Consider the following 22,953-nt stretch of genomic DNA (forward strand, 5'->3'; position numbering starts at 1 on the left):
AGACTCTGTCTCAAAAAAAAAAAAAAAAAAAAAGCGAGGGGTAGGGGAAGGGAAGTTTCATAGCCTTAGAATGCATGCATTCTATCTTATTTTTCTTAAGAAGTTGCGCAAAATCGGGCCTGGAATTTCACTCCAGCAGTGCTTTTTGCTGCTGCCACATGAGGCTTATTAAGGGCAGGATTTTCTCCTGACACCTGGCTTTCCTCACTGCTTCCTCTCGGGAGGCCTCTCTAACCTTGCTTCTGTGTGGACTCAGGCAGCTATAATTGGTTTAAATGTGCAGCTAGACCCCACCCTTAATCTAAGGCAGCGGTTCTCTACTGTGACTGCCATTAGAATCGCGACTTCCTTTCTCACCAGTTTCCCCCTGTCACTTTCCCACCTTAAACATCTCACTAGCTTTTTGCACTTAGAATAAAAAGCACACTCCCCGCTGTGGCCAACATGTACTGGCTCTTGTCTTTTCTAACCTTATCTCTTGATACTCTCCTTCTACTCCAGCTGTTATTTGTCCTGACAGTGGCCTGTGAGCATGCACTTACTTCTTCCAAGAAGCTCGTATAATTTGATGCCTGGAAAACACTCCCTGGACTTAATAGCATAATGATATCATAATAATAACACTTTGTCCCATTTATTGAATGTTTTCTCTAACCCAGACAGTGTGCTAAGTGCTCTACAGGCATTAGCTTATAATTAAATTAGATGCAGCAAGCTTGTGAAGTTGGTGTTAGGGCCATTCTTTTAATGAGAGGAAACGAGGGTGTAGAGAGTTGGAGTGACTTGCCCAGGTTCCTACCGTGATTGTATGCTGGAGCCTGGCTTGAAGTCTGTCTGTCTGACTCTAAATTGGCTCTTTGGTACTGAAATTTCAGAAATATCTTGTTACCATTAAATTGTAATGATCTCACAACAATTCCTGGAGGACAATCTTAGAGCAAGCTGTAGAGTAAATTTCTTATTGACATTGAAAGTAAGCATTAATGTAACAACTACCTTCCTGGAGACAACAAAATTTTCTCAATATGTTGTGTCTTATTGATAAATAAGAGGCACTATGGTGTAAAAGTTGGGAAGAAACTCCAGAATCAAAGAGATTGGGTTCCGTCTCAGAAGCATCTGCCTTTCGTTCATATAGATCTCATTAGCATATGCACCAAATAACATTCCAATCTAGGCACTTGCCATACATCAGCGCACAATCCAGTGGGATGATTTAAAATTTTGGTCCTATAAGCTGTTTTGTCTTGGAGGCTCACTATAGCATTATCACTCTTTTTGTTGAATTCAGTATAAATGTGATCTATCTCCTATTCCAAGGGGGTCTATTTGAGCCAGTCTTGTGACACATCTCCTAACAGCAATCTTATAGGAAAGCTCTAGTACAGTCTGCTTTCTTTTTTTCTTTCTTTCTTCTTTCCTTCCAATTAAAATGAAACATTAAATTTAACTTTATTAGATATAACAAACTCAGGGACATTATGTTCTAATAGGGGTAGCACAATGAACACAATAAGTAAATTACAGTATATGTTAGAAGATGGAAAGTACTTTGTGGGGGTGGGTAATAAGATCAGGCAGGGGAAAATATGGACGACAACATGAACAAGTTGCAGTGTTAAACAGGCGGTCAGCGAGGTGGGTCTTGTTTAGAGGGTCAAGACTTGCAGGAGGTGAAGGAGTGAGCCAGGTGGCCATCTGAGGGAAGAGCAGTCCCGGAGGAGAGGTAGTGCCAGGATTAGGGCGGGAGCAGGTATGCCCACTTAAGAGCAAAGCAGCCATTATTGCCAGAGGGGACCAAGAGAGGGAGAGGCACTAGATGAGGTCAGAGAGGGTCAAAGTATTTGTTGGTGACAGTGAAATGAACTAGTGTATGTAAAGCACTTAGCACAGGGTCTGGCCCAGAGCCGCAGAGCCCCTGCCTACCTTTTCCAGCCACATCTCCACTACTCCCCCTTGCAAACCCTTTGCTGCATGTATAACAGAAAGCTCTTTGAGGATTCCCCCAATATGCATGCTGCTTTAAACCTTTCTGCTTTTGCACACACCTAAGATACCCTTCTTCCATCTCTTGTCATTCTGATAAACTCCTTCGAGACTGGCCGTGGGCCCTTCTCTGGGAAAACTTCTTTGACTCCCTCTAAGGCGAGCTGATGCTTCCTTCTCTGGACCATCACGCACAGTACTTTGTATATATGTTTGTTATAAATAACTGATAGCTGATGACAACTAACATTTAATGAGCACTTATTATGTGCCGTGCACTAAGTCCTTTATGTGTTTTTCTTTTATTCCTCACAACAACCCTAAAAGGTATATCCTATTGTATTTTCATCCACATTTTACAGATGAATAAATAAAGGCATGAAGAAGTTTAGCAACTTGCCTAAGATCATTCTGCTACTAAGTGGTGGCGCCAGGAGGCGAACACAAGGTTTCTGGCTCCAGAGCCTTTGAGTTTTCGTAATCATTATACTGCACCTTCACCGTACTTACTATATATGAGGCAGCGTGCACATCACACTGTATTGCAAATGATAGTGTGTGTGCATGTGTCTCGTGTATTATTTGTGAATTCTTTGAGGGCAGGGAACCATGTTAAATTCACGTTTGCTCTTTGGGGCTTTGTACACATGGTTCCTTAATTCAACTGTGATGAGAATAAAATATTCTTCTACGTAATTTCTAAGACATGGGACATACGTGAAATGCAAATGATCATATGTCACTGATTCTGAATTTCATTTGGTTTTGAATTTCATTTTAATCATATTGCTGTGCTTCTGCTTCTCTCCAGACCAGCATTAAAGAGGGACAACTGTTGAAGCAAACCAGTTCTTTCCAAAGGTGGAAAAAGCGATACTTCAAACTTCGAGGCCGTACACTTTACTATGCAAAGGACTCAAAGGTAATTCAGGAGAATCCACTAGTTCCAAGCACTTGAGCTTGTGGGTGGATTTAAAATTTTGGTTGTTTAAGCTGTTTTTGTCTTAAAGGCTCACTGTAGCATTACTGCTCTTACATGAATTCGGTATAAATGTGATCCATCTTGGACCCCATACCAAGGAGGTCACTATTTGAGTCAGTCCCATGACATGTCCCTAAGGATAATCTTTTAGGAATGTTCTAGTGTAGTTGTTTTCTTTCTTTCTTCCTTTCTTTTCTCCTTCCAATTAAACGTAGCCTTATGAGATGTATTAAACTCAAAATGTTGGGTTTCTCCCTTTTCTGCCACTTTTTACCCTATAAATCTTTCCTTGACCATGAGAGAGAGAGAGAGAGAGAATCTCTATACTGGCTAAGAACTCATGCTCTGTCTGGGTTCAGACAAGAGTTCATATCCCACTTCCAGCACATTCCAGCAGAGTGGCTGTGGTTAGCATGTGTTGTTGAGAGGAGGCTTCCGGGAGATAATATACATCAATTGCTCCCATAGAACCTGACACAAAATAATCACTGCAGCATGCTAGCAATTAAGAATAAAAATCATATTGAAATAAAATCAAGATAAAACAATTGTTATATATAATAACAGTTCAACCAAATAATAATAATGCAGTTTTGGGAGAAAAATTTGTCATGATGAGCCTCTATTAAAACTGATATTTTAGTATTACTTCAAAAATAAACATGAAGATTTCTTGCTACTGTGCCAGTTGAATAATCATTTCCATTTTAAAAAAATGAATGTGCCTGATATAATTAGTAGAGTTATACACTAGGAGGTAAAAACAAATAAACAAACCTAATTCTTAGATTATGCAGCTATAGAAATAATAACCAAATAAAATAATCTTATTTTATAAGTCATTATGTTCAAGCTTGTCCCTGATCTGGCTCCATCCCGATTTTTCACTTTTATCTCTAGACAGCCTTGAGCCTTCAGCTTGGGCCCATGCGGACCATCTCCAGAATGACTTTTCCTTTATCCCCACTTGATGAAATTCCCTGTTTTCTTTAAGGTCCACCTCCAATAGTCCTGATTCTATCATTCACAAGAGAAAGAGTTCAGTTATTTTCTGCTGGAGAAATCTTCTGTGACCTTCTATAGCATTTCATTATATCTCTTCTCTTTCACTTTTATAATAATTGTCTATCTTACATTTCAAGTTAGTTGCATCTATTTCATCTCCTGTGCTAGACTGTAAATTCCTTGCAGTCGAGGAGCAAGTCTTACAATCAGATTGGTTGAATTGAAGTAGACTCGCATAACCCTCTGGAGAGCTTGGGGTGGGATGGAAGCTATCAGAAAAGGGGGGCCCTTTTTCTGCAGTTCTAGGGGTGCACTGTTTTGTCTGTCTGGCTGGAAGAACACTGAATGAGTGCGAACAATGACTGACTGAAAGTGGAAGCATACATTTATTTACTAGAATTTCCTAGTTGCTATCTCGTATGTTTTAAAACATTCCATTTCTATGGAGTTTTTACCACTGAAACTTTTTTGGTTAAGACAACTTTTAAGAATATAAAAAACCCCATCATTTTCTACTTGCAGAGCACATTCATCATCTCCTTTGAACACTTATTTATAGATGAGAAAAATAAGATTCAGAAAGTTCAGTAACTCATCGTAACCTCAGACAGGACTAGTTTTCAGTTCTCACTGAGCAAACCTGGGAACTAGTGTGCTTCCTGGCAGAGTTGTTGCAAGCTTTAGAGATAGTGTGTGTGTGTGTGTGTGTGTGTGTGTGTGTGTGTGAGTGAGACACACTCAGCAGGCTCCCCATAAGTGGTAGTTATGCTTCCAGAGAGCACAGAGCATTTGCATTGAAACAGCGTGCCCCAGGGGTTCTTTGAAGTCCTTTTCAATTTGGGATTTACGGATTAGTTGTACTTTATAGTTTTATTCATCCTTCCTAAGAAGAAATTGCAGAGCATCACTAACTTAACTTTTTTTTCATTTTCTATTCCTAATTCCTGACATAGCTTCATAGTCATGAACTGATGGTAAAATCATATTGAAGAGCTTTGAGTTAGGTTTTCATCTAATGCGTTTGTGTTTTTTTTTTTTTCATTAACAGTCTCTGATATTTGATGAAGTTGACCTCTCAGATGCCAGTGTAGCTGAAGCAAGCACAAAAAATGCTAACAACAGCTTCACGGTATGATTATATTCTGCTAACTCCCTGCTCAAAAGTTATAGAAAGACCTTTCTAAAGCATGTACAGAATGCCCTGTTCAGTTACCAAATGTGTGTCAACGTGTGCATGTTGGAACTCTTTCAAACACAGTGAACTCTAAGTACATTGCATATTCTAACACCCAGTACCGTTTGTGATTGTTTGGCTCAGTTAACCTGGGCTTAAATGTACTTTTAAAAATAATTTATATTTTTTCCTTTTTAGACTTTTTAATTTTAGTAGTTTAAATTTTCACCACCTTTCAATTAATTTCATTGTTCTTGAATATTTAAAAAGTTTATTTATCTTCAGTATTAAAAATAATATTTTCTCCATCTGTTCTACTTTCACTCCAGTTGCCGTTGTTGGGGCACTCGCTGTAGTTCTGGCCTTCGTTTCTTCTCACTTAGGTAATTCATTTGGCAGCTGCTCAAGAGGGGTCCTCTGTTCCAGTTTCTTCTTTTCCAATCACAGATCACGTTGCTTAAAAGACCTCCCTGGTTCCACATTGCCTGCAGATTGCATCTCCAACTCAGTCTTCAAGTTTTGTATGATCACGCCGCAGTATTTTAGTGTCACCTGACAATTATTTGTCCTTAAATGCCCCACCGGTTCATCAATTCTGTCTGTGCCCGCGCTTTCCCTGTTCTCTCCGACTTGAGTGATTCCTCCCCCGTCTATAGCTGTTGAAACCCTACCAGTTCTTCAAAGCTTATTTTAGATATCCCATTTTTTTCCTACTTCTTTCATTCACAAAATATGGATTGAGTTTCCACTATGTGCCAGACACTTGTGCCAGTTACATGAAATTCAGAGATGAATACATATCGTATTTCCCTCAAGATATTCACAGTGAAGTTCACGTGGGGTACTGTTTATAACTACATATTCCGTGGGTCCTCTAAGATGCATTGCTCTAGCCAAGTTGTCACCCCATTCACACTCCCAGTCCCCTCTTTAGGAGGTCCCCGCTAAGGACAGTAGTGTTATGCCTGTTCCCTAGGTGTGCCAGGACAGGGAGGACAGAGCAGTGCCATGACAGAGGTGAGCACTGGTGGGGCTGGGCTGGGGGAGGAAGCATATGAACTTGGATTTGGTCTTATTGATTTATGGGCATGTGGGATAATTCATAGTGTAAATATTCCTCCCCCTCTCCCCCATCCCCAGGGAGAGTTTAGTTTGAGAAGAGGAAAGCCAAGAATAGAGTCCTGGGAAAATGTTAAAATTCAAGGTCCAGGAAAATGTTAAAATTCAAGGTCCGACACATAGAGACTGAGTGCAAAGAAGGAGAATCAGGAGGCGATGATGTTTTAAAACCCCAGTGGAATGGAGTTTCATGGTGGAAGTCGTTAAACACCATATACTGTGGAGAGGTCGAGTCAAGGAAGAATTGGAAGGTGGTTGTTGAGTGTGTCATGAATAACTTGGAGTTCATTTGGCCCCGTCGATGTGAGTAGTTTCAGCGGGTGGCATGCTTTGGGTCATACTGAGAGTGCACGGTGAGAGGCACAGAGACAGCCAGGCTAGATGACTTTTTCTAAAAGGTTGGCTGTTAAAAGAAGGAGAAGAGATATAGCTAGTAGAATGCTTAGACCAGAAGAAAGTTTTGGTTTTGTCATTGTTGTTCTTTTGCTATGTTTTAAAAATGGATTTTGAGTGTGTTTATACGAAGAGAGGAAAGAATTGCTAGAACCCAAAGTCGAAGATTCAGGAGCGAGAGGGAGTGATGGATGGAGCATGACTGTTGAGTAAGCTGAAGGGGTAGGAACCAGAGCGCAGGTTGGGGGATCAGCGTTGAACAGGACACAGAAAGCTTAAGGAAGCAGAGGGGGCCAGGAGGTTCATATGTTTCAAAGCCACATATTCCTATTTTCTCAGTGAAATTGAAGGCCAAAGTTATCTGCTATGAGTGAAAGTTTAGGATGGTTTGGAGTGGCTTCTGTAGAAAAAGAGAATTGAAACTGAACAGGGACCTGTAGAAGATTGCTAAGTAGTGAATAGTGTCTACTAAAGATTAGAGATCAAGTTCAGTAATGTCCTTGATTCCTATGCCTGTGACATTTTCTTTAAGTGGGAGTAGAGAACAAACGAATGAGGTGACCCAGGGTTGATGGTTATAGGGCACACTGGACAGAAAGATAAAGCGATTGCTGGATGTTTGAGGGATCAGTATCTCATCCGTCTTTCCCCTCTGAGGTCTCGGTTTTTGAGAATAAGGTATAAGGAGTAAGGGACAGCTTTGTTAATGGCTGAACGGAATCCAATAACCACTAAACACAGGGCTTCTGATAAATTGTTGGAGGCGTAAGGCCAAATGATGCTTATTCCTTCTTTCTTGCGAGTGAAGGTGGACTAGGGTGGAGTAGAAAGAGCCTCACCAGTCCTACCAATGAGGTCAGCCGCTTGTCTTCCCCTCTGCAGTGAACAATAGTTCTCTTCCCGCTATGGAGCTTTACGGAGGCGGAGATAAGAGTTCCTCCCGAACAGAGATTTATTTTTTTAATACTTCTTAATTTTGTTTTTTAACTGACATATAATCATACATATTTATGGGGTACATAGTGATGTTTCAATACACATAATGTCTAGTGATCAGATTGGGGTAATTAGTGTATCTATCATCTCAAACTTTTATCATTTCTTTGTGTTGGGAACATTTAATATCCTCCTTGTAGCTATTTGAAACCACATATTATTGTTAACTATTGTCATCCTATGGTGCTATAGAATGTAGAACTTACTCCTTTTATCCAGCTATGATTTTGTAACCTTTGGGAGTTTAGTCTGAAAGAGGGTTTCAAAGTTTAAAATTTGAAGGACGGAGTAATTTCAGGTGAAGACACGGTGTCAGAGTAGATAAAATAAAGGGAACCGAATGGCATGGGTTTGGAGAGGTTATTGAGATCCTTTGTACAGCTGTTTCTTGGCTGTTCAATGACACGTGATCTCTCCTGTTGTATCTTTCTTATAGAACTTACCACATTCTGCCTTATACTTAGTTAAGTACTTATTTTTATTATAACCTCCTTGAGGACAGGGACTGTCATATCTTTTTCCCTCATAGTGCCTTATCCATATGTACTTGTTGATTTTAATTAATAAGATGAAAGTTTATTTCAGGCTTGAGAAGATACTTGTTGAAATATTTTCAAGAAATTTCTTCATTCAACCAAATGTTATTTCTGAAGTTTGTTGGATTAGAAATGTAGGGACTAAGAAGTTAGGCAGATTGCTTAGGGTTCTACAGCACGTGAATTTGGTAGAACTTTCCAGGATATGAAAAGGAGCAAGAGAATGTTTTTAAACAGTAATTGACAACCTCCCTGTCTTCGACACTGCCATTGTGGCTAGCTCACGTCAGAGGTTAATAGTGTCACGTGATGGTATCATGGCTGGAGGATGCAGGAATGGCCAAATTCTGCTTCATTACATCCATCCCTTATCTCTTAGAAGTTCCTAAGCATGATATGTTGACAAAGTACAATATAAATAGTAACTGAAAAATGGGCAACCTGCACTTTGCCTGAAAGCCCAATGTCGAACTCTCTGGTAAAACAGGCTATAGAGACCAGGGAAGCAACTGACCTACTTTGGGAAGCTCAGCGTCCCTTCCACTGCATTTGACTGGTGTGCACGAGTCACTAATGCCGGCCAGCCAAGCTTTAAGGGGTAGAGACACAGACAATCAAGACAATGGTGTCAAAGGAGTGGGGGACATGCTTTAAAACCTGTATACAGTATGATCGCTTTTCCTTTTTTGCACAGTCTCTCACTCCCATCCAGAGTTAATAACTGTCCTGTTTTTTTTCCATTGTCTACATTGGCTCAGGTATTGTATTAGTTTTTTATTGCTGGGTAACAAACCACCACAAACTTAGTGGCTTAAAGCAATGCCCATTTATCTCACAGTTTCTGTAGGTCACACAGTGTGGGTAGATTTCTCTGCTTTATTGAAATAAATGGATATGATAACTTAAATATGTATATGTGTGTATATTTATATATGCACACACTTTTTAATTGCCTGGAATTGGGCTTATTTTGACTGTGGTTTGAGTTTATGGTTTTACAAGTGTCACCTGCAGTAGACAACTACAACAAAGCCTGCTAACATTGAAAGCATTTTTCTATGATTTTAGGTGGCAGTGATGTGGTCAGGGAATGGGAAAGGACAATCCTTGACAGCCTTGTTGTCATTTGATAAGCTTGTAGGCTAATGTTGATTTACTTATTTGTAGTTTAAATTCCGCCATGGCATTTTATATGATTGTTAAATCTATAATATGTTCTTTTTTGTTAATTTTTAAAAATTATTCATTTTCTGTCTTATTTTATTGATGTCTGTATGCTGTTTCATTGTCACACTAACTTTTTTGTCTTTAACATAGCCCTGTGCTGCGTGTGAATGTGTTGTTCTTTTATTAGGCTGGAGAGAAGAATTAATTTCCTCTTGGTCACACAGGTGCCGCCCCGGGAAGGGGCTCCCAGATATCCTGATGTTTAATCCAAGGCTCTTTCCAATCACACAGTATCCTCCCTGTGTGGACAGTCTTTGTCTCTGCTGTTCCCTTTCTTCCCTCACCCACTGCTCTCTTTGTCTCTTTCTCATTAAGCAGAATATGTATATCCCCACGTTTTTTTTGATTTACCAAATTGCAGAGGATAGGAGCTTAGACTCTGAAGTCAGACTGCCTGGGTTTGGGTCCTGGGTCAGCCACATCCAGTTATGTGACCTTGGACAAACTAGTTTACCCCTCTAAATCCCAGTTTCCTCACCTGCAATCTGAGGATAATAAAGGTACCTGCCTCTTGGGGTTATGAGGATTAAATTAAATGTGATAATACACTAAAATACCTAGCACAGTGATGAGCACATATAGTTTAATAAATGTTAGTGGCCATTATTTTCCTGAATTTATCATCCCTCTATTTCCTTTACAAGTGGCAGTATGTTGCCAATTCCTAAAAGTTGGGGAATTTTGAAGGGGAATATGGATGAACTTTGTCTTGAGAAAAGATTCCATTAGTCCTGTCTTTCAGGGGTATAGCAAAGATTTATGTCCACTTTTATGTCATATGATTAATAATAAATATTACTGGGAAAAGCAACCATTTGGTAATGAATGAAATTATAATCTCACCTTGTTAGGTAAATGTTATTTGCTAAAGAAGAGCTTTTAAAGGATTTGAAAGTCATCACAATCACATGGTGTGTGTGAGGCTTTTAAAGCGTGCTGTTCAAATGACTGTTTTCTTTAAATTTTAATGAAGATTAGGCTAAACCTTAAACAAATGAGTCATTATTTTTAAGAAATTATTGCACTGGCATTGTTAAAACCTCTTATGAAAGTTCGGAGAGAAAGTAGAATGTGTTTTGTTTGTTTGACGTGGAAAGAAATACAGAGGTCTTTATTTTTGTTTATTTAACCACGCTTAACGTTTTCAGCGAGCGGTCTGCAGGTGTGTGCGAGATTTCGTGGGTACTGCACATCCGCACTGGCTTACTTGGTTGATAAAACACAGGCACCCTGTGGTAGCACTTATTTTTAGAACTAAATGAGCACTAGAACAAAGGGCGATTTTAGTTTAGGGGTCACTTGCCACAGCAGATGTGACCGAAAGTTGATTAGCATTAGATTATGATTCTTCCTAAGTATAACAGAAAAAGACACTAAAAAACAAAGAGAACATACTCTTATGGCATGTAAATGACAGAAAATATGCATTCATAGTATAATTGAAATGAACAGGCTGGGTTTTAATGGGAGGGAAAATGTTCTTAAGACTTTGTTTCTTTAATGTTTACTGTTTATTTTTCTGTTGGCTTCCTCTCAGTTAATATAGTTCAGTTCATCTCTCTCTTAAGAGGAATATCACATCCTTTGAACCTAAGAAAGTGTCAGTTTACTTTTATCCATTAATAGCTCAACATTTAGTTACAAAGGAAGTAACTAAAAGTTGGTTTTGTTGATATCACTGGTGAATGCACACACAAAAAATATTTAGATTATTATCTCAATAAATTGAGACAGATAAATCACTGAGACAAATAAATTGCTTACCTTATTTGATAGTATCTATTGTAACTATTATACTATATTCCTGTTCTAAATGCTTTATATCTGATAACCCATTCAGTTTGTTTTATGAATCCTGTAAGGTAAGAACTATTATGATCCCATTTGGTAGATGAGGAATCTGCGACAGAGAAGCTAACATCTAATATATGTAATAAATAGAATCTGAACCCATTTGTCATCTGGGTTCAGTCTGTATTCTTGACCACTCTGCTACCCTGCCTCTTTATTGTGGAGTTTTAAATAAATGTAGTTCAGATAGTTTTCCTCTAATTGGTCATTACACGTTCAGTTGTCTTTTCTACAAGCCAATCAGAGTCTTATGCTGCATAACCAGGTGCATAGCAAGCACTTGCCAGCCAGACTACAAATCTAGAATATGACATTATATTTTGGGCACTCTATTTTAAAGAGAAATGTTGACTAAAGAGCTCACAAAGGAAGGTAACAAATTTTATAAAAAGGTCTGTGAATCATGGGATTGATTGGCATTTAAGGGTACTTTTTATTTTAAAGACTTGGGAAAATGGGACAGATGTCTTTTTAATATTTGAAGAATTTTCATGTAGGAGAAACAGTAGATAGGTTTTGTGTTGTTAAAGTGTGCGGGACAAAGATCTGTGGTTGAATTCATGGAGGGACAATTTCAGCTCAATGTAAAAGAGAACTTTCTAACTTGAGTCATCTGATAGAACAGGCCCCTTGTGAGGTAATAGCTCTGCCCATTATTAGAAATCTTTAGTCATCTCATTCCCTGTGAGCCGGAAGAGGCCTTCAAGAAGAGAGTTCTCAGAACAGACTCAGGTTTAAAATGCTGAAATTAATTTCTCAAGGTTGGGTGACTGATAGCTGTGCACAGCTAGTGCAGAATTTGGGCCCCTCAGTTTTTGGTGTTTGTTGAGACAGACAAGGAGGAGTGGATTTAGAGATTTCTGGGCTCTATGTTAGATACTTTACACTGTCTCCTTGTACCACACAGCAAGAGCTAACTGACCATCTTTCAAGATTGCACTTGGAGAATCTTTATGTGGTGTGTGTATGTGAGAGGGGCTAAGGACAGATGGTGAAGACTGAGATTTCCTTGTAGGCACAGCCAATATCTTCTTCACCATTGAATCCCCAAGGCTAACATGGTGCCTGGCACAGAGGAGAAAGTCAATGGATATTTGTTGAATGAATGAAGGAATGTGTTCTTGTTCAGTGAATGAATGAATGATATTTGTAAACTCCAGTTTTTCTTTGTATCATTTCATGTTTTAGCCCAGAGAACACAGTTTCCTAATTTTCCCCCATGATCTTGGGTTATAAATAATATGCCCATAAATACTTGCATCCTCACTGAAGTCTTTATATAATGATCAGACTTTTTTTATGCCATGTCTTCCAAACACAATTATTTTATAGTTGTCCCACCTTTGTTTACAATATTATTAGATGTCTGATAGCAGCAAACCTCATATTTTTATGTTATGTTGGTTAAAATATTTTATGGCACTCCAAAATGATACCATATCAATGCAATTTAAGTGTTGTTGTTTTGCCTTTGAAAATTGATTTATGTATACTTCAGATGGTTTTATACAAGGAAAGTTGATAATTTATAAGTCAAGTTTAAAATTTATATCTTAAAGATTAGAGATTTTTAGAAATGATATATCTTATCATTGTTTCTGTGGGTACGTCATATTTATCTTTTCATTTAGTGATATAGCATCATTTCCAAGAATATAACCCAGAGAAATAGCTCTTAAAGTAATTATGGGCTTCCTCAGAACAAAGTCCTAGCGGGTAAGAAGCCATTGGTACTTTTGTAGCTAGACTAAAATCTTGGGTAGAGATAAGGTGTGGCAGAAGAACAGTGCCTTTGTCTCCACCTTCAGTAGTAGCCTTCCATAAATCTTTCAAGTGGGTTTTCCAAAGTAAGGCAATACTCAATCATGTCCTTGAGTATTCTGCCAACTCCGGAGATCCGGGGCTCCCTTGCAAAATCACACCATGGGAGTCCCAGCACATAGATCAGTTTCATAAAAAGGTCTGTTGTGCTCTGAATAGATACTATCAGTAAGTTGAGTGGGGTTGTTGTCATCCAAAGAGCTGTGTCCTTGGGGGTTCAGGCAGGGTATGATGATAAGTTGCCTTGCTTGTCATTACCACTTTCCCCTTCCCCTGTGCCTGGTCTTGCTAAAGATCCACGACTCAGGGAAAACTGGCACTCCTGATCCATAACCTTCAACCTGCTGCCTCCAGCACTTTTTCTGTCCTCCTGGGCTATTGCCCAGTGGCCCGCTCCCCACCATATCCTCCACTTCTAGGACTGCCCCTAGAATTCATCCATCCATTCATTTAGCAAACATTTATTGAGAGTTCATTATATGTATCAGACATTGTGCTAGATTCTGGGTATATGGTGGTGAATAAAAAGAATTGGCCATTGAGTACCAAATTTTTAAAAAGGTTTTACTTGAATTTAAATACTTTTAAAAGAATGTGGTGCCTGCCACTCAGGATAGGTCCCTATGTGGCTTTGGGAACAGGACACTTGGGATCCAAAAAACAAAGGATCACTTCCCAACTGGGACTGGAAACGGTGCCACCACAGGGCCCAGGTGATAGAAAAGAGGGGGAATTACAATTCTCTTAGCACTTGGGGCCCAGACCATTCAGGATGCCATAGATAAACTCCTTCTGGGACTGCTGCATCTGCTCTTCTCCACAAACATGCCCCCAACCCAGTATTTCTGAGGCCAAAATATGGCGACCATGTAGAACTTTTTATCCCTGAGTCTGAACACCAGTGCTTTACGAAGGAGGCCGTTAACCTTAGGCACCTTGTAGATTCCCACTAGAAGACTGCCATCCAGATGAAAAGTTTGATCAGTTTTAACTGTGTATCATGGAGGCTTGACCTTTCCAGTGCCCCTGCCATATTGAATTCAGGTTGTGTTAGCTGCTCAGGGTTGGGGTGGAGGGTCAGGTGACTGTCTAAGGATACTCTCAGAAGCTTCTGGTAAGCTACTCCCATAGGTATGGAATTCACGGTGGACGTTAGTCTTTATATCTTGGAGATAAACAGATTAGTAGTAAGAGAGTATTAAAGAGAACTGACATCTTAGAAGGTGTGGCCATACAACAACTCTGGCCCTTGACATCAGGACTGGATCAGGCCCCTCCTGGCAAGATGGAGTGATGTCTTCCATTGATCCAGACACCAGGATTGCCCAGTGACACTGTCTGCTAAGATCAACTGGTGGGGCCTCTTGTTCTCTGCAACTGGGTTGCTATTACACTTCCATAATGCTTTGTAATAATCTAGCACAACACTATTTAGTATGAATGTTGGACAGTGGGCAGCTACTGGGGCAGTAACCAGAAGTCACATAGGCTGGCCATTAATATTTCAAGTGGGCAGAGTCACTGTATTCTGTGTGTTGTAGATCTCATGTTTATAAGAGCAATGGGCTGAGTGTTTGGCCTCTGTGATCTGGTTTCTGCATAAGCCTTAGCCATTTTCTTTTTCAGAATTCCATCAATAAAGGATGATAATAATAATTAATTAATTTTCCCCAGTTACTCAACAACATTATTAGGGCTGTTCTACTTGTCAGACCCGTAGTGTGAGAAAGCTGTCAGGACCAAGCAGCTAATCCTTCTCCCTCTGGGCCCTTTGTAAGAATTCAGGTTGTTTGGGCTTTTTTTACGGTAAAGTATTCATCGCAATATATTTTAGATTGGATGTGCCTTTTCAGGATGGGTGGAATCATGCCCATTAGCAAGGACTGATGTGACTGTCCTCAAAATGACTGTAAATAAACTTCTAAAAGATTTTAACTTGAGGTTGAACATAATATCAAGGTACACACTTTATAGGATAGATTGAGTCTTCATCAATGCCTTCACTGTCCCCATCATCCAGAATCAGCAAGGGCAGTACAATGTACCATTGATGTGCACAAAGACCTATATACAAGGATATTGGCTGCACATGGTAATAACCAAAGTTGGAAACAATCCAGATGTGTAAGCTAGAGACTGACTGGTTGGAGTGAATTATGAAATTTATCACACAATGACATATTATACTGCCATTTAAAAGATGAATCAGTGCTATATGTAACAATACATACCAAACTCCCAAGTTTTATTCAGGGGAAAAGCCAGATGTATAACAGTGTGCATGTATGAAATGTTACTCTGTATGGCCAGGCGTGTGGCCCATGCTTGTAATCCTAGCACTCTGGGAGGCAGAGACGGAAGGATCGCTTGAGGCCAAGAGTTCTAGACAAGCCTGAGCAAGAGCGAGACCCCGTCTCTACAAAAACTAGAAAAATTAGCAGGGTGTGGTGGCGGTGGCGTGTGCTTGTAGTTCCAGCTACATGGGAGACTGAGACAGGAGGATCACTTGAGGTTGCAGTGAGCTATGATGACACCATTGCACTCTGGCCCAGCTGACTTTTTTTGAGACTCTGTCTCAGAAAAAAAAAATAAAAGTTACTTTGTGTGTGTGTGTGTGTGCGGGCATACATTTAAACCTCAAAAGAGCACATAGTTGTTATATATAGATGGACTATCTCTGGAGAGATATACAGGAAGCTAACAATATTTGTTTTTAGGGAGGGAAGTTGGTAACTGGGGGCAGGCTTAGGCAGGAGGCATACTTTTTATTCTAAATACATTTTGATTTATTTTTTTATCAAAATGTTTATTGTCTATTTAAAAATTTGTAAAATGGTATGTGGGAACCCCCTTTTGCCAGCTTGTTATCAGATGCATTTGACAACAGTGATGGATTTGGCAAGAAGACCACCTTGGATGCTGCCACGATGTCCAGGGAAACCAGAGTAGGGGCACGTGTCAGATTGTCTGCAATGGGAGGGAAGGAGGACTGGATGAGAGACCTCGTGCAGAAAAACGGGAGAGCCATGGCCAACGATGGGGTAGAAGGAGAGGAGGAAGCTAATGTCGCATTGTTGAGTTTGAGAGAATGGTATATAAATGATGCCTTTAATTAAGGGTAGAAAATAGGAATAAAAGTAGGTTTGTGGGGGGAGGGAGAGTGTAGGGAAGACTTCATGTCTGGACATTGTGAGTTTGAAGTGGCTCTAAGATATCCTGGCAATGTCTAGCAGGCAATTCACAGAAGTGCTTTAAACACTATTAAAAGGGCTTAAAGTACTTTTTTGGTATCATTTTCATGGCTCTTTTTAAGTTTCTAGCATATTCAAATATCTTCTCCCATTCATTAAGTATGATTATGGTGTAATGGAAAATTTAGGTTTTAGAAATAGTTTTGTGATGACCAATACAAAACAAGATAATTATTTTGTTTTGAAACTTCCCATTACATATGTGTCCTGTACAAAGCCATTTACGGTTACAAACCAAAGCTTGTGCCAGGGGAGTGAGGCTAATGCATCGTTCCAATCTCTGGTACAGTCTGAAAATATTAAACGAATGGTAAAACTTTTAATGTGTCCATTAACTAATACCACTAATTTACAGTAGGAGTGTATGTGACAGCCCACATAAATAATTTCTGAAATTTCTGTGATCCTTGTTATTACAATTAATACTAAAAAAATTCTCAGTTTCCCATGTACGATGTAATACTTCCAATACAATGCCATATATGATTATATATCTTGTAAATATTTTGTTCTCTGAGGGTGCCTGGTTTGCATCTTGTCTATGTTAGTAAATGAAATTATTATTATTCTATATCAGCATCCTTGTATTCCTTTCTCGCTCACCTTTAAGGAATGCACAGGTAGGTATAGTATCTAGATGCAACTGTGCAGCTGCCCTGATTATTTTTTTTAAGGCGAGAAAAAGTAAGCAAGCAGTACATGCAGTCTTTTCCACCTGCGCTTCCAGGATAACATCAGTAAATTCTTTGCCGTTCCTTCTTTCTCTGGTAGATGGCTAGGAAGGCAGACAGAATTTAGTTTCAAATCCTACCTGCACTTCATGGCCTTGGACAAGTTACAAACCTTTCTGAGCCTTAGGGTCCTCCAAAGAAAAATGGGATTGCTACTTTTTGAATTGTGTGGATGAAATGAGATTATATACCTGCCCTGTTAAGAGTACTCCATAAATGATAACTCTTAGTATTTTGGGCTTGCGAAATGATTTTAATTCCAAACACAAACGCTAGAACACAGATGGGGCTTAAGGCAACTGGTTAATAAAATGGAGGAGCTGTTGACCCTAGAAAGCAAAGGAGTCAGGGAGGACTTGTAAACTCAAATGCCTCCAGGGACCACTGGGCAATATAAGTGTGCGAAGTGACCAACTGAAGAAAACAGGCATAATCTGCTTGTGCTTGTACGTAATTATGGTAGATTTTAATTTTTTTTAATAACAATGCATTTCAGGGTTGAAACAGAATAACCAAACAAAAAATCAGAGATTACACTTCTGCGACCTCTGTTATATTACACGGATGCAGTAGGTGGAAGGCTATTTCAGATTGGTCCCACAAATTGGAATCCTATCGAGGGCAGACAAGAACATTGGGAATTGGGGAGCAGAAGGGTGCTGAAAAGAGAAATAGGGAGCCATAGAGAATGAGAGCACTTTCTTGGCATTGTTTCTACTATACCAGACCCTGCCTTTTTGAGTAGGAAAGTTGGATGCTTCCAGTAGCCTTCATGGTGGATAAACGGGTACGCACAGAATCACCTGGGTAGCTCTGCCAAGCAACATCTAAAATTACATCTAAAATTTCATCTAAAATTATCCACACACACCCCTGCACAAACCAAGATTTCGTTCAACAAGTCTTCTTTGGAGCTTGGTTTTGGTGTATTTTGAAAAATACTTGGCTCGATCGAGGTGCACACGTGCAGTTCCAGACCTGTGCTCTGGGATGTAGAGGTCTCTTCTCCAGTTTATTCTTTGAGAGTATCTCTGCTCTCAAAATGGTCACTTAAGATGCATGACTACATTGTAGTTTGGCACATTTCAGTTGTCAGAGTGATTTGTTTCACTCCATAAAGGAAGGATGAAAACAAAAAACAACATATGTAATTAAAGAGTGAGATATAGATTTTATGAGGAAAGATGGAAAAGGTATGTTAAGACGGAGCAGTTGATGACTTCAGGTATAGCAAAGCTAGTGATAGGCACATAATTATGCCTGATTAGACTATAACACAAGTCAAATTATATCACCTAAATTATAATAAATAGAGACAATAAAAATTGTTATAGTACAATTAAACTTTCTGCTGGTCCTGCTTTCCAGTAAAGGCATTGCACTGCATATGGATTTTTATTTCAATAAGGGGAGCTCAGGATTATTCACTAAAGATACAACAGTAAGTCCTGCAATAGGGCAGATGTGATCAGTTTGTTATTAGGAACTTTAGGTTAGAAATAAGAATTTCTTAACAGAAAAAGTTATTGGACATTTAAAATGACCAGAGAAGGTTGCAGAATTTCCTTCATTGCTGAATCAAAAATTTGAGTTAAAACAAGTAGCCATCTATCTTGAATAGTCTAGATGTGGTACCTACCAGAGACCGCATGCTGAATTCTTTCAGTGATGTGCAGAGACTCTGATGCTCTTAATTTTGGTAAGCCTTTTGCCATTTTATAATGCTGCTTTGGGCAAGGCTAGATGCAGTGCAATTAAGGGGAGTCAAGTTTTTCCTAATTTGTTGGTTGACATTTTCCTAATGTCTTCTAACGAGTAGATCAGTAGGTCATTATCATTATTCCTATTTTGGTGGTTTGCTAGTCAATGACTATTTTATTGGCAAAATTCCTCTATTTCTGACTTAAGCTCATTTGACTTTCTTCTTGGACCACACTTACACAAGAAATATATACATGTACAGAAGAAATCTATAAATGTATATGTGATTTCTTTCATTGCTAAGAAGACTTGTGATGCTAACATTTACTAAGCTTTGACTGCATGGCAGACACTATGCTAAATGCTCTACTTGGCTTAACTCATTGAGCCACACCTGACTCTACAGAGCTATGAATTACTGCTCTAGTCCTACTTAGCAGAGGGGAGACTGGGGCTCACAGAGCCCAGGAAATGTGTCCATAGCCAGACAGGTAAGAAGGGATGCTGTCGGAATTCAGGTTAGATTGGTCTGACTCCAGAGTTTAGACACACAATTAGACTCTGCTTTTATATTAGTGATTTTCAACTGACAATTTGCAGACTAATAATTCCCTAGAATTCACTTCTGTTAGAAACTTCTCTCATTTGTAAAGTTCTAACATTATTGTGGGGAACAATAAAACATCTTTAGACACTGGGTCTCAAACTTGGCTGTACTTTGGATCACCTGGGAGTTAAAAAAAAATACTGGTGTCTGGGTCCTCCTCCCAGATGTTCTGAGTTTATTGGTATGGAGTGTGGCCTTGACATTGGGATTGTAACCACCCACCCCCAGGTGATTCTATGTGCTGCAGAGTTTGTGAACTCCTGCTTGAGAACAATGCAAAATTTTAAAATCTAAATTCCCATCTTTTTATTAGTAAAAATGCAGTGATTTTTTTATTACAGAAATACTATGTATTTGCTTTAGAAACTGCAGACAAATAAGAAAAATATGATTAGAATGATCTGTAATTCCTTCACTGAAAGATAGCAGTGCAATTTTGGCTATGTATCTCTTTTCCCCCCTGTGGACATTTATATATTTAAAGTCTTAACTACAATGTTACTCTTATGTAGAATTTTAAATTTAATGCCAGATTGTCTTATGTCTGTTTTATGTATTCTTGTTTTACCAAAAATTCTTGATTCTTATACATACATAGTAGTGTCGTTGAATCTTTATAGGCCAGTAACTCCCAACGTGGGGCAATATCTCTATTAATGGAGAATTCGTGTGTTATATGAGGTCGCGCTTACCGAGCTGATTTAGATGTCTCTCCTTTGGACCCTCTTGTACAGCATGTTTTCAGATAAGTAAATCCTTGGTTTACTTCTTGTCTCCTTTATGGACTCTTAAGGCAAATCCCATGTGGTTTTTATCCCTGGGCTCTGGCATGCAGGACATGCTCAGTAAATGCTCGAATGGATGAGCAGACAGACAGATGTGTTCCAGGATCCAAGGTGGGCATGGTGGATATAGCTTGAAAAAATTACTGAAGCAGATTCAGACATTCCTGCAAAAAAAAATCATTTTGGGAAGATAGGAGCAGTAGGAAGAGAGGGTTAGAGTGGGATCAAAATAAGGACAGGTGCTAGGGGACATTTTAGGATTTGTAAGCTTCAGGTTCTTCAAGAAAAGTAACACATCCTCTGGTTCCAGAAACTTCCTGGACTTGGCCCCCTGCCAGGCCCTGTCTTCCCTGGGGAATAGCTCCTCTTACCCCAGTGTGGTGGTGGGATCGTGTTCTATCTTTCCATCTTTCATATCCTACTCATTTGTCATAATAAAAAGGCTGAAGTGGATAAACTCTCAGAGTAAGAACCAAATAATTTTCAGAGTTTCTCGTCTCCAGATATTTTCCTAATAAAGACTTGGACGAGAAACCACTGTAGTGTAATAGAGTTCCATTAGGGTTTAACCAGAGCCTGTCAATCAACAACTGTGTCTGTTAGAGTCTTTTCCTACAAAGGTCTGGGATGAGGATGACTTTAAATAACAGGGGGAAGAGCCTCAGAGCACTGAAGGGGCCTGCCAAGGGATTGCCCCAGCAGGGACAGGGCCAATGAAGGAGATGTCACAGATTTGCTCCTTAAGCCAGGCCTGGCTAGTTAGCCCAGACAACTTGGGGCTTCTCACTGAGGTATTTTTGGCCCTGCGACCACAAAGCCAGACATCTTTGCATCGTATCACTTATGAAGGATTTCTTTTTCATACTTTTTATAATGTCACTTTATAATCAGTAGATTTAATTGCATTCACAAGGCCTATAAATCAAAATAACTTTCTATTTTCTTTTACCTCTGAAAAACTTAACTTTCTGTTAAAATGTATTATGATTTTTACATTTTTATTATTCATTTTAAGACGAATTTTTATTAAAAAGGAGAAATTGCAAATGCATACATTTTACTTTATTAGCATATAAGGTACATGCACGAGTAAGTTATATTGCTGAAATCGGTTAGTATCGAGGCATTTGTGTATTCCAAAAACCATTAAAAAAATTAGAAGCCATTCTCTATCCTTCTTACTTCCATTTTTATCAAATTCGCGAAGATTTTACCAGACTTTTAATGTAAAGATATTAAAGGTAGTTAAAACCATTAGTCACCATGCTTTGCTTAGAATTCAGCAAAGAACAAAATTAAAGAATGAAATAGCGAGCTTGGTTTATTTGTCTGAATAATACTTGTCTCATGATAAAATCATAAATGAAAGAGAAGGAATGCTTATAGTTACATCATCTAGTATAGCAAAAAATAAGTAAAATAAATGCTGAAGGTGATATTTATTCAGATAACATCACTGGCCCCAGTGAAACTTGGAGATCTCTAGAATGTTGTGCCATCGGAGCCAGGAGTATATTATGATTTAATGGTACCTCTCGGCTGCATCTGATGAGCTGTCCTAGAAAAACATTTTGAAGCAATAAAGCATCCATTTGGCTCCTAAGTAATGAGTGAGGCCTTGCTCTTTGCATTAACTATTTATTCAGGAAGAGAAGTGACCAACTGCTAATAAGCTTTATCCAAAGAGGGTTGTGGAAAACGAAGAAATTGCAAAAGTGAGGTTCTCTTCAATTTCATATGCAATTAACAAATACCCAGAGCTGACCGGTTGGTGCTGCTCTTCCATGTGACTTTTGTCTGACTGTATTTAAGTGCGAGTGCCTGTCAGATGTATAAAAAGCTTCTGGGTTTAAGAAAGGACTGTGTAGCCTAAACCAATGACAAAGGAGAGGAGGCAGTACTCGTGAGTACCTAATACTGGCTGATCTCTCTACTGTTTTGAATAATGGACTTCTTTTCTAAGATGAATAGAAGTGATTTGGATTTACTGGTTTACTCCTTTTGGGAAGGGTTCCTTCATTTTTTCTTTTTAGATGATTATTGCTTTTTCATTACTTGTAAAATTTGCTCTATAGTGTAATATAACATTTAGATTTATCACTTGATCAAGAGGCTTTTAACCTAAGGAAAAAAATCTTATTTTCTGTATAAATAAATATGTAATTTATTATTTGGAAATAGTTTCTAGGTAGGAGTGTAACATTTTGCTCTTGTTCCACAAGTAAATGATCTCTTCTTTGCAGTAAATGCTTAGGATTTAGTAACTTGAAGATTACCGCCAGAATATTGTATTCACAAGTAAATAAGGGCTTCTTTCAGATTTCTTCAGAGTCTTACTTTGAAGCACTTTTGGTGCTATAAGCATGAAGCTTTTATTCCTCTTGCTTTAAGGTTCTTAATATAATTAATTTGCCTTTTTTAATGACATGAAAAAAGATGAAAGTCACAATTATTTTCTTCCCTAAAGCCAACTAAAGGATTTTTATGCTAATTCTTCCTCCTTGCTGAAAAGTAGTACAGTGGAGTTTTATAAAATGGGGGAAAAATTCTTCATATAAATCATGTTAAAATAGACAGTGGAAATGATATGTAAACTCAGCATTATTTAACTATTAATAGAATATTCTTGATACCATAGTAAATCAATTATGAAATCATTTAATATTGCATTCCTTTTATTTTTAAGTGAAAAAATATTTTCCAATTGAAAACTATGTATTTAATTCTAAGCTCACTATAAATGATTTTGAAGTATATTTAAAATCAATTTTCAAGATATATTCCATGA

General features: G+C 38.7%; 1 protein-coding gene across 1 annotated transcript in view; it reads left to right on the forward strand.

Annotated features, from left to right (window-relative positions):
* DGKH (diacylglycerol kinase, eta) overlaps nucleotides 1–22,953 on the forward strand; it is a 174,771-nt gene that overhangs the window by 67,131 nt on the left and 84,687 nt on the right. The window contains exons 2-6 of the mRNA XM_012648226.1: nucleotides 2,798–2,908; nucleotides 5,022–5,102; nucleotides 14,925–15,049; nucleotides 15,951–16,131; nucleotides 16,952–16,961. Coding sequence (XP_012503680.1) covers nucleotides 2,798–2,908; nucleotides 5,022–5,102; nucleotides 14,925–15,049; nucleotides 15,951–16,131; nucleotides 16,952–16,961 — 508 coding nt within the window. The remainder of the gene's footprint in view (nucleotides 1–2,797; nucleotides 2,909–5,021; nucleotides 5,103–14,924; nucleotides 15,050–15,950; nucleotides 16,132–16,951; nucleotides 16,962–22,953) is intronic.

Source organism: Propithecus coquereli, unplaced genomic scaffold (assembly GCF_000956105.1).
Source record: "Propithecus coquereli isolate 6110/MARCELLA unplaced genomic scaffold, Pcoq_1.0 Scaffold11, whole genome shotgun sequence".
Classification (NCBI taxonomy): domain Eukaryota; kingdom Metazoa; phylum Chordata; class Mammalia; order Primates; family Indriidae; genus Propithecus; species Propithecus coquereli.